Source organism: Chroicocephalus ridibundus, chromosome 9 (genome assembly GCF_963924245.1).
Source record: "Chroicocephalus ridibundus chromosome 9, bChrRid1.1, whole genome shotgun sequence".
Lineage (NCBI taxonomy): Eukaryota > Metazoa > Chordata > Aves > Charadriiformes > Laridae > Chroicocephalus > Chroicocephalus ridibundus.
In genome coordinates, this window is record NC_086292.1 from 16,707,578 (window position 1) to 16,720,909 (window position 13,332).

At 36.2% G+C, this 13,332-nt stretch overlaps 1 protein-coding gene across 1 annotated transcript in view; it reads left to right on the top strand.

Moving 5' to 3' along the window:
- Positions 1–204: 204 nt before the first annotated feature.
- The window catches only part of KLHL4 (kelch like family member 4), a 46,001-nt gene continuing 32,873 nt past the window's right edge, over positions 205–13,332 (top strand). Inside the window, exon 1 of the mRNA XM_063346678.1 lies at positions 205–975. Coding sequence (XP_063202748.1) covers positions 554–975 — 422 coding nt within the window. The 5' untranslated portion in view covers positions 205–553. The remainder of the gene's footprint in view (positions 976–13,332) is intronic.

Consider the following 13,332-nt stretch of genomic DNA (forward strand, 5'->3'; position numbering starts at 1 on the left):
GGATAGTTTCACAGTGAATCGTTACCAAAAATCTGCATACGGAGACTATAAATGAATTCTCTGTAAATCTTCTGTGAAATGCAACATTCCTTATTAGCAGGCTTGATAGAAAACCTCATGAGATAGAAAGTCTTGTCACTTTATTTGTATGTGCTTTTCTGCATCTTAAGTTGCAGCTTCAGATCCCTGAGGATCATGTGAGGCTCGGTTATATATTAGAGAGCAGTGCTATAGTGCTGCGAGTGTGTAAGCCTAGCAGCTGGGTAGTGTTATGGTTGCTGCTTTCCTGTGCTAAGCTGATTTACTTGTTTAAGGTCTGACCTCATCATCCTGTCAGTATGGATTCCCACCTATACAGTTAGCAGCAGCTTAGCATCGGCTGCGAGAGCTTGCAGTATATTAATCAGAAGAGAGAGAGAGAGAGCTACCGGTATTTGTTCTTTTGTTGTCTTTTCTTAAGAAGAGGAGTTGAAACACAAGAGATAACAAAGAATCCATTTCCTTTCTAAAAGAATAGGCTTTTGTCTTTTTTTTTTTTTTTTCCTGAAAAAAAATGTCAGTCTCTGGAAAGAAAGAGTTTGATGTGAAGCAGATCCTGAGGCTCCGCTGGAGGTGGTTCAGTCACCCCTCGCAAGGCTCCACAGGCACGGGGGGCTGCCATCAGCAGGAAGGATATGAGCACAGAGGGACACCGGTTCAGAACAGGTTGAAGAACCACTCTCGGGACAGAAATGGGCTGAAGAAAAACAGCAGTCCTGTCCACCACAATATACTGGCACCTGTGCCAGGTCCAACCCCAGTGCACCATCGATCTATTCAAACCTGGCATCAACAAAATCTCATAGAACGGCTTCGATCAAATGAGGATATTCCCAAAACAAGCACAGAGGAAAACTGTGTCAAAGAAGATTCAGGTAAAACCACGCAGGAGTTGCAGATGATCACAGAAGAGAATTCAGATGAATCTGCAGAGAGGTAGGAGTTTTAAAGTCTGCACTTAGAAAGCCATACTTCTATACAAGTTATTCCCTGAAACTGTTTTTGTTTTTAAGCAGAGTTCCTTACTGCATTAGTCTCACTTTATATATGTGCACACCCACACTCAAATGAAGAGGAACATACTCACATTAAAAAAATGAAAAGGAACATTGTCATGAAATTTTGATCTTTGCTTAAGATACATAACTATTCCATAAAAACAAAATCTGCCAGTTTGTCAAATTTTCCTTTTTTTTACAAGTTTACAGCATATTAATTTTTTGTCTTGATTTATTATGCTTAAGTTCAATGAAAAAATAAGCCTTCCGAAATGTTGTCCTCATTCTGACTTTATCAGTGGGTGCAACTTTCACAAATGGGAACTGATGGAGGTGCACAGTCTGTGAGGTTGCCATCAAATATCTCACTGCTTTTTTTTTACTGCTTCCTTGGCAAGTACATAAATAACCTTGAACTAAGTGGAAAGGAGGCATCATTACTTGCTTTTTTTAAAGGTTTATTTGAAACCACATTGCTTTCACAGCTTGTTTAGTATACTAAGAGACAATTTCTGCAAGGTCAGGTGAAAAAACATTACAGCTATGGGACCTTAAACGTGTAAGCACAAAGGGAGAGCTATTTTTAAGATGTTAATAAAGAGAAGAAAATATTAATACAAGTTACATGATTAATCATGCCCTTTAATTTATGATTATTTTTTTTCAAGATTGATGTCAGTTGCTTATACAGCAACAATTTTAGCCCACGTTTACCCCACCTTGGACTCTAATTATGCATTTATAATGTGATTATTTGCACCATTTGATGAGATTGCCATCAGTCTTTGGGAATAATTTAGGTTACCTGCATTGCATTTAAATATAAATCTATCTTACTTGAAGTTATAGTTTCTCTTGGTAAAAACAAAGCTGACAGTTTGTATATTTTTAGCAGTTATTATTTTTCAAGTTGTACATCTAGTATAGAGAACACCTGCAGACTGGACAGAAAAAGAAAGGCATTCCAAAATGTCATTTTGAAAACAGTACTAGTAGTCCATATGTACTACATAAAATCATTACCAAATAAAATCAGTGAGGTAGGAGTGTACTAGTTTGTAATGCCTAAGAAGCATATTCTTAGTATAACTTGTTTCAGATAACAGTATAAATTTACTGAAAAAAAACCCCCAAAACTTAGGCACACCGTAGAGAGAAAGTCAATTTAATTTGAAGAAAAATAAGGAACACTGAATAATCAAAATAAGAGTCTATATCAGGTGAAGAAGAAGGTTAAAAAAGCATAATGAATTCAGTCTGGAAGGTAATAAGTCACTATCTTCTAAAATAACATGTGACATTTTCTCCAACTATATATAAACTTTCTGCGAAGACCTCACGAAGTTTGGTGCCCTCATATTCATTGAAGTTTAAGTTCTTCTCTTGAGCTATTTAAATTTGCAGCTTTTAGAAAAGTTTTGGGAATGTATATATCTCATAAAGTATTGTTATATTCAAATAAGTGTATTTTCTGTAAAGTTATCAGTAAAAGCTTCTTATGCATCTTGTAGGTTAAAACCTACCTTAACATACACCTTAAAAGGCTGAATTTGTAAGAAATTGTTTAGAAAGTGATTCATGACTATGAGTTTCTGTATAATTGAAGTTTTATTCCAAGGAAATAAAATAGATCATTAAAAATGCCTTAAAATATCTCCAAATTCTTAAATATGTACCAACAGAAATCATTAAGTAAATCATTGTTCTCTTCCCCTGTAGCATCCAGCACAGGCCACACATGAATTAACATGCTAATTGATTGGGTAGAAATGAAATACTGAGGAGAAGAAATAAAGAGAAGCAGCCTGATATCTATCTATATCTAGTTGCTGGATATATTTTCATCTCTACAGAATAACGCCTCAGTTTATACCTTTGAAATCATCCTTTTAAATAATTTTGGGCCTCCTTTTTCTTTAGAAGTTCCAAATAGTTATAATCAAGTGTAATCAATGGGATCTGCTAGTAATTAACACATCTGAAAAATCAGACATTTGCAGGATAGCCTGACTCCATCTCCTTACACTATTAAAGCCACTGCATAATGAACTGTACAATTATTGCCACCATATGCTCTTTCACATTTCCACCTGAGGACACCAAAGACAATCTCATACAAATTTGCCTTTTATTCCATTAAAGGAATTGTATCTTCAGAGTGGTTGTCTCTAATCCAAAGACTTTACCTCTCCCCATTTTTAGCTGGACTCTAAAGCAGGACACTGCTACATGTCACTTGGACATGGAAAATAGTAGAAAAGGATAGAAAATTAGGCCCAAACCTCAATTTTGAGCAGACTATGAAAGCAATTTCTGATATCAGCTTAACACTTCCTACCAAAGACATGAAAGCAGTATACTCAGTTTCTTCAGAAAAAACTTGAGATGCCTTTCTCTAGAACCGTCAGGACTTTATGCTTTCAGTGATACAAACGTAGCACCCTGGGGTTTGATGAAATAAAGCTTGTTTTTTGAGGAGGAAAGGTAAACAAAAAAGTTCCAATCAGTAGTTCCATTTTGAATATACTTGTTTTCAATATTTCAATCAATACACTTGTTTCTGCTTTCTTCAATCTTTTTTGGTACTCCTGTACCCAAATTGAATAGCGCCTAAAGAACCCCTTCTGACCTACGGGCTTGCTCCTGAATGATATCCCATGACAAAAGACAGGCAAAGTAAATGAGGGCTTAAGTCACCAAAACTCATTAGTTTTGTAGTAACAGTAGCCAGTTAAGGTGTGGCCAAGCAATAAATGCTAGCTGCATAACAGATAAATAAATTGCTTATTGGCACAAGGTTAAGTAAAGCCTCCCAGCATGCCTTGGGACCGTCTAATCCAGCATTGCTAAGGGAACATACTCAAAAGGTATCAGACAGTCTTCTAGAAGCACCTAAAATGACGGGCTCTGACCTGTTATAAGATGTTACGGAAGTCTTATCTACAGTTTTGAATAAAGCCTAAGAGTGGAAGATACACATTTCATTGACCCAGTCTGATTCTCACCAATCTACTCCTTGAATGAGGACTAGGGCCTTTTCACAGGTGAAGAACAGAGAAATTAGCTAAAACCTGAAGAGATACCGAGTTATTTTGTTTATTTGTACACTGTATTTCCCATTATAAAATATTGTCGTATTACTGGGCTGGTCATAAGGCTAAACCAGCAGAATATGGCCATGCAAATGAAGAGTAAAAGCCTTCAAAGATTTCAGGTTTGGCTTAAAGTAAGTATGAGCTTAAGTGAGCTCTGAAACAACACATTGTAAACATACTGTGAATTGCTTTGATTCAGAAGGCACGGTTGTGGATTTTTGTGCAATTTAGCTTGTTGATGATCATCTCTGACGTACTCACAAACTGAAAAAGCGCTGGTACCTCCTAATAAGAAGAATCCATAATACTGAATTACCTTGATTGCTTCCCTTGATAACGTTTGGACTCACAGACATGACTGTATTGACCTTTCAATATGAGCGCTATGCCTGCTATTTATTAACATTATGTTACATAGCCACATCAATTTATACATGCTTGCTGGGAGATATATTATGATTCTATATGCATACTGTTGAAGACCAAGTGTGCTGGTAAGGATGCGTGTACCTCTATTCCGAGTTGCCCAAAGGCAGTTAGATTTCAGTAATGAATGTAGCATCCATTCATCATTTTTCTCTTATGCGTTTTTTCTAATTATGTGGCTGAAAAATTGCTGACAAACCCTAGTTTGGTTGACAAACCCTAGTTTTGCTAGAAATACATGCTTTCTAATTTCCCATATGAGGCAAAATATACTTCTAATTAATTTTAATAGAATCTTTTGATATCATACTCTCAAGCTGTTGGTACTGATGTACATGGAAACAGATAGTCAGGAGGAGTATCTTATTAATTGAAGCAATGCATTTTCTGTAGCGACTATTTATGATGTTCAGTTATTTTGCTAGTTCCTATTAAGACAGGTAAACTCATCCATCTAATTGTCTTTTTTTGTTGTTTTTGTCAGCCGTATGGAAATCACTGACAGACCATTTCCCTTACTGTCTCTGACATATACATATATAGACACATACAGATACATGACTATTCTGGATATTATCCCTTATATGAGGGGTTTCCCTGCAGTTCCATTTTTATTTCCAGTAGCAGATAATAGCCTTGGCTCATATTCCAGTGTGAAACAAAGGCACCACCAAGAAAACATACTCCTTTAATTGTTGCAGTATCCCAGAATATATTGAACAGGTGGAAATGATTAAATCATTGTTCAGTGCCAAGGCCCAATTTCTTGCATATATGATGCCATTTTTTTGGTTAGCTAATGTGGCACAGATCAAGGACACATGCTGTCATGTTTCCTTCTGCTGAGCACTTTTTTGGGGAGAGCCATTACACTACACATTCATCATGTCCTCTATGTCCTCTAAAGTTTTTAACAGATACTCACTGAAATGATGCCTGCTTAATTTTTCAATACAAAAGATCATTTCCAAAAAAGAAAACATGGTAATTTTATCATGTTTAAACACGTGATAATTTTACTGGTGAAAACGGAAAATATGAATTATTCTATGAAACCACTGGCCAGACCAGGTTGAGAGGGTTTTTTTGCATTGCACAGTACAGTTCTGTGTATCCAAAAACTGATGATCCAAATAAGCACAGCAAATAAGCACTAATTCACGAGAATGACTGATAATGAATGACAATGCATCTAGTAAATGGAAGGACTACGATGTATCCTTTGCAGAGAAGATGATAAAGCACTGCAGTCAGAGTAGTACATCATGACAGTATTTTCCCCTCACGAGTAAGAATTCAGTTTTGTGAACCATCTCTGATGCCTAAGGCAAAAGTTTAGAAATGATTATTCCTAATCTCACACAGCAACAGCCTTTATTTGTAAATGAAAGCATAACTGCTCCAATTCTATTTTCACTGAACTTCCAACATTATGAAAAAAACCTTTCAAAAATCTTAACTTTAACAAATAAAAGGTTTGCAAACATAATAAAGAACACTGGACATCAGACAGCATATCAATCCTTCTATGACAAAGTTGGATCAACTATATTTAGGCGCTTCCTTGATTATCTGTAGTACAATTTAAGATCATTATTTCCTTGATCTTTCCCCCCTGGATGTAGTTAGCATATTGTTCCCCTTGTTATTCTTATTCCCACACTATTCTTCTTTACATCATTCATTTATATATTTGAAAACTGCTTTAAGTCTAAAGAGATGCAATTTTTGCAGTCTTCTTTCAGACGTCCTATGCTAGACAACTATGATGATTTTCATTGCTCTCCTGACTTTCTCCAGCAACTCTGTCTGTACTTGCAGTCCTCTGGTCAGATCTGGATACATTCTGATTAAAGCCTGACAATTTTAGCACAGAGGGCATGAGTATTTACATGTCATTCTGACTAAAAAAGCTGTTTGAATATCCTGCTCAGTGGTTTTTGTTATCAACAGTATGGTACTGTTGCTCACGCCTGGCTTGTGATTCATGTGAGCTTCCTGACCCTGTACCAAAGACCTGTTCCCTAACCATATGTCATTTTTGCAGTCATTTGTTCCTAAATACAGTACTTTGCACAAATAAATTCCATCTTATATTTATCAGATGTCTCCAATTTGCTGAGTTAATATTCAGTTCTGATCCTATTTAATGTCTCTGATTTACTGATTTAATATTCAATTCGTATCCTATGTCCAACATACTTGCAGCTCTTCTCAGCTTGGCCTAATCTTCAATTGTAATGAAGTTCCTACCGGACGACTTCTCTTTATTTCCTCTTATCTCCAAATAATTTCGAAAATTTATGAAAAGTCATAGTGGAACTTCAGTGGAAAGTTCCTTAGGCACCCAGTTTGATTTGGCTTCCTATTTATCAGTAAACCATTTATAATTACTTTAAAAGTATGATTTCAAAGCAGTTTCGCACCCATACCATAATGGTTTACTCCGAAGAGTACTTCAGGTTGAACTTAGTACCATCTCATATGAGACAGTGTCAAAGAATATTCTCATGTCCAAGATATAAATAACAACTACTTCTTTTCTGTTTTCCATAATGCCTACTACAACCTTTTAATGAAGGATTTCAGTTTATTTGGACATGTTATGCTTGCCAAATTCTTGCTGACTGTTACTCTTCTCTTTTATTTTAAGTGCTTAGAAATAATAATTATATTACTTCTACACTGCAGAATTTGGCAAGAAATAAGAGCTAGGAAAAGAAATTATGTTTCTGTTTTGTGAAGAATTTTGAGGTTTCTTTAATACTTATAATAACTTGATATATATTCAGCAGTGTTCTTTAAAAAGATTATTTTATGCCAGTCTGCTATAGATGGCCAAATTGCTTCATTACCACTTCAGGGCCAAGCAAAAACTAATTGTCTTCTAAAAATGACCTTTAACTAAAGGTCAAAATATGAATTTGAAACTGGAGACATTTGAAATGGGTTATTTAAGATGCTGTAGCTTATCTCCTCTCAGAAGTGATGCTTGAAAAGCTCATGTGGCCTTTCAGTGCTTTAGCACAGTGGAAGAGCAGTTTGCAGCAGGGGACATTATAAGCAACGATGGTTGATGAACATCTCATTGGCATCACTGAGATGCTGCATCTGTTGGTGCCAGAGATTACTTTACTTTTACTTAAGAACAAAGGCACATGCATACTTTCAAAGATGAATTATTACAGGCAAGGCAAAAAATACCATTTAATAGTAATTTAAGAAACCAGGACAATTCTACTCATTTCAAAACAATTTCTTTATGATTCAACTATTTTCTCATTTCCACTCTATACAGCTTGCTCCCAGCAAAGACAGCTGTTAAATTACTTCTTAAAGAGTTATTACTGTTCTTAAAATCACTTCTTAATGTCTCTAGAAAAAGTTAAGGACATGAATAAACACGTGACCAATGCAGAGCAGTTTTTACAGACATACTGAGCATACGCATTTGTAAAATCAACAGGAAATTATATTTTTGTTGAAGCATTCTTGGAAAAGGGGGAGAGAGTTGGCTTGATTTGAAAGTTACAGCTAGACAGCATTCTGAAAGAAATGAACGATTTATTTTCACCATTGTTTTGTGGCTGAATTTTTTACTTTGAACTATTTGAAATACTGTAATGAAGGATTTTACTAAAATCTTTCACATGTAAAGAAATAAAGGTATTTATTATAGTCAAACAGCTAACTTAGCCCAATATATACCAATTGGGTTTAGCTCCTTTCATTCTGCTGGAATAAAGTAATGACACTATATTTAGAGAATGACTATATCAGGTAATAAAATAAACAATATGGCTTGCGTACAGCATACCTGTCAGTGTGCAGGGTAAATGAATACAAAAATGAAGCTGAAGTACTGTCAGGATTCACAGAAAGAGCTTAATGTAAGTATAGGAAATAAACTTAAAAAATAATCTCAAAAGAAAAACTATAACAAAATTTCCTCCTCTGTGAAATCAGACTCCACCTCAGTGACTCTATCATCAGACACACTGGCAAGAGAACTTCCCGCTGACAACAAATATTCTCCCAGTCAACCCCATCCCCTCCTTTTTCCAAGCAAATGCTTAATAGTCAAAACTCAAATCAAAGCTAATTAAAATAGGTAGAACAAGATCTTAGAGCCTGGCTCTTCCCAACAATTCTGTCCATCCAATGGTTATTGGCATAAACCATCTTTCACTTCATTCTAGTAACTGTTTCCATTCTATATGATAAGTCAGGGTATTTCACTAAAAGGATGTCTGAACGATAACTAAAAGTACTTAAAGTAACACCCTACCTAGTAGCCATTACTTCATTTGAGCTTGAAATATATGATACAGTATCTAAATACTACAGTTTAAAAATGTTTTGTCAGGAAATAGGTTCTGCATTCTCATGCTGTGTTCTACCGTTGCACGAGGCTGCCTTATTTAGAAACGAAATAGCACATGAAAGGCACATGATTAGATGTTTTCTTCAGTGTTTTCCCAGCTATCACTCATTTAAACATATTCATTGGAAAAGAAAGCGATGTCTGATACCTGGTTCTTTCTTTGGTTTTGCTATTTATATTTTGAAAATCTTTGGAGAAGAATCAAGATATCTTACCTGTACATTAACATTTGATTTAATCAAATTCAAGCTCTCTCAGCCAGCTTCTAACTTTTTTAATGCATTAGGATCTGAAAATCAGTACTACAGGTTCTGTCTCAGATTTGTTGCTTGGTTCTTATATAAACTCAAAGAAATCACTTAGCCTCTTGCTATCACAGGTTGCTCATGTTAAAGATAGCATTTGATCCCTGTTTTCCTAGGGACACAAAAAGAACTGATCAGTGTTTTCATTCTCAGTAATTTGCCTATAAACTGCTACTCAAGTGGGAAGTGGAATGCATGCAGATTATGATCGATGCATTATACTATATTGTTGCACAGCTTATCTTATGATAATATCACAAAAAAGAATGTCTACTACTATAACTAGTTTTCTGTTACAATAAGCAGTAGACACCACCAATATACTTGCAATAAAATGTTTTGAACAGCAAACACATAGTAAGTACATTTGATAAAGTGGACAGCCACTGTCACCATTTGCTATGCTTCAGTTTACCTGATAAATTAGAAGTCAAGAGGCAGGGAGGCATTCTTGCAAGAAATGGGCATTTTCAAAGCTTGTTCATTTTAATAGAAGTTGAGAAAATGAAGAACCTTTTTGAACTGGGCAAATATACCTTGATTTAAATGGAAATTGTGAGCAAACCACTAAGAAATCCTGGGAGCTGGAGAAAAGCTATTTTAAGCTATTACATATGGTTTGCGTTGCTAGGGAAACCTCTTCTACAGTGTTCATTTAGCACAGATGCTCAGGAAAGCTCTGCGTCTCCATGTCATACTGTTTCAGAATGCTTCAGAATGTGAAGAAATAGAGATGCACATATACACACATGCATACAAAAATATCCCTGTAATTTTATCTTAGTCATGTTCTGTGTCTTTGGTGGAAGTTAGTTCTTTCCATTTCTGCCATGACCACAGTGATAAATCAAAAGCTTAGTAATTTAAAACCTCTGTTTCCAGACTGAGGATATTTGTTCAAACAAAAAATATGGTGTTCTACAGTTTGAAATTATGTTTATAATGGAGAAATATTGATCTAACCAAACATTAATAACTGTAGAACGCAAACTTGCCAGCATCACCTATTTGTGAACAATACTGTTATTTACAGTTCAGAGGGTAAAGTAAGAAAAAGAGATAGCAGGTTAGAGATTAGTAGGGTCTTAGCACCACCACAGTTTTACGCTAGGTAGGAAAGAGGCAGAAATTGTTTCTTTCTACAGAGTAATTTAAATGGAGTAATGAAAAAGATCAGTTATTTTGATCTATTTGTCTATTTGACATCACAACTATAGCTTTCTGGAGAAAATTCGCTCTGTTGTCCAATACACTGGAGAATTTTGTGCTTTTCTGGGTCATGCAGTGTAATTCAGAACATACGTAAACACTGAAATATGACTGTAGCAAGAGTTTTAAACCAAACATACATAAATATCTTTTAGCAAAATACTTTGTAAAAAGCATTTAGATTGAAATGCTTGCTTCCAGTCATGATTTTCCTGACTGTCTCACAGAGGACATTGACAGAAGATTGCCTCCAGTCTATCCAGCTGGTCATTCAGTTTACAGAAAACTACATGCAAAGCCAGTTCTCTCCTATGCCATTACTTACATCCCCCCCACCTATCCCCACCCCTTCTGTGTGCTAGTACAGTGGCTTAGGACGGACTTTTGATCTTTCTAAGATGCTTGACCTCATAAAATCATCCAGCAGTACGGCCAACTCAGTCTCTTGATACATCTTGTCATAGTGGATTTCCAAGCAGTGTAAGACAGCTTCCTGGGAAGCACTGTGATCATGCAGGAGCCAGACTCTTCAATCAGAACACAATGAAGCAGTGAGAAAAGCACAGAAGGGAACAAGGCTGTAAGTCAGGACCAATTTTTTGTCTTAATTTGTTTTTTTCATTCACTTAAAGGATCCCAAATTCATCTATAAAAGAAATTTAGAGTCGCTTGGTTACAATATGCCAATAAAGTTGCTCAGCATGAAGCTCCCATGGCATGACGCAAAGCAATAGAGCTCGTATGTGCCTCTTACCTCCTCATTCAATATGTAGCTCAATTATTAGTTAGCTGTTTAAAGTTTCCTTAGACTTTTTCACTTAGTGTTACCGTGAATTCGAACGTTAATTAACACAATTAGTAAAAGAACAAAGTCAGTTGTTCAGACTGGAAGGACAGTTTGGCCTGTTCAATAGAGCAATAAAGCTCTCATATGCTTACGACCAAGCTATTTGAGCTTTCATTCTAAATCTGGAATCTGGAATTATTTCCTTATATATCTTAAACAATAGATCATGTTTATATCTCATCTTTGAGTTTTCACAAATTGTTTTCTTTTAAGTCTCTACAGTTCCTAAAACATCCTTTGTTGTTCCCCATATGTCAAGCCATTAGTGAAAAGGCTGTTATTTCACTTTTACTGGCTACTGCTGTGACATTTTGTAAATTAATAGTAAAACTCACAAATTTTTACCTTTTCTAATAAGTAGGTTTCAACCATAACTTTTTATATATTCTTTTAAATATTTTCGTAGAATAACATAGCTACGATGTGAAACTTCTAATTTCTAGACTCCTTTCTCATCTGTTACTTGTTTATTCTGTAAACTGTTGCTGAGATCTTTTCAGTTTTCTTATACCCCAAACACTCTCTCTCAAATGCCAGACCAATTTCTAATGTAGGTTATTTGGAAGAAAAACTTGCAATATATTAAGGTTATCTGTGCATTCATGGCAAGATAGAAAGGTAAGACCCCAGCAAAAAAGGGGCCTGACCCAGAAGCAACATAAATATAGTTTCAGCTTTGCCTGTTCAATTTAATATATAAAATATCACATTGAATTTGAGGGAATATAAATTTTATTCAATAAAAAGGTGTTCAGCAGACAGTGTCTAGCAAAAGATGAGCAGAAAAGGCTGCCCTATGCTTAAACCATTTGATTAGCTCTCATTTGATCTTCTCACTGGTGAAAACATGGTCAGTAGGAACATAGTAGAATATATATTATGATATTGCACAAAGATTAAACAAATAATAGCCATTTTCTCCAGTGATAAGAGAAAACTGGGTGAGAAACTGAGCAACTTCCCAAAAGAGAAGCTAGATCATAATAATTTCCAGAGGGGAGCCTCAATGCTTTCAGGAAAACCTTAAAACATTTAGAAGGTAACAGATAAGTGCTTACATCAATCTACCTAAAGCATTTTTACTCTCCATTTGAAATCCTCATTAAGTATATTGTTACATCTTTCCAGTTTTTCGAATTACCAGGAGTCATAGGATCATTCAATCACAGGATGATTTGCGTTGGAAGGGATTTCAGGAGGTCTCTAGTCCTATCCCTGCTCAAAGGAGGGTCAGCTGGGAGAGGAGCCCAGATTGCTCTGGGTTTTTTCCAGCTGGGTCTTGAAAACCTCTATGGATGGAGACCAGACAACCTGATGAATAGTTTTAAGGCATATCTTCGAGCATATTTTCACTGAAACAATACAGATTGCAGGCAACATAAATAATCAATTCTTTCTTCAGGAGGCAGAAAACAAATCTAAGGGAAGATTTGTGGTTTTTTTCTATTGAGATTAGCTATGATAATATATTATTAGAAGAAATTGTGGGCCCACTGTTGAATGAGATAGGAGCCATGGTGACAGAGGATGCGGAGAAGGTGGAGTTACTGAATACCTTCTTTGCTTCAGTCTTTACTGCTCGGCCCAGCCCTCAGGAGTCCCAGGCTTTAGGGAAAGTAACAGGGAAAGAAGAAGACTTCCCCTGGGTTGAGGAGGATTGAGTGAGGAATCAAGTAGCTCAATTAGATATTCACAAGTCCATGGGCCCTCATGGGATGCACCCGAGAGTGCTGAGGGAGCTGGAGGATGTCATTGCTGGGCGGCTCTCCATCATCTTTGAAAGGTCCTGGAGAACAGGCAAGGTGTCTGAGGACTGGAGGAAAGCCAATGTCACTCCAGTCTTCAAAAAAGGCAAGAGGGAGGAGCCGGGGAACTACAGGCTGGTCAGCCTCACCTCCATCCCTGGAAAGATGATGGAACAGCTCCTTCTGGGTGTCATCTCATGGCATGTGGAGGAAAAGAAAGCTATCAGAAGTAGTCAACATGGATTCACCAAGGGGAAATCATGTCTGACTAATCTGATAGCCTT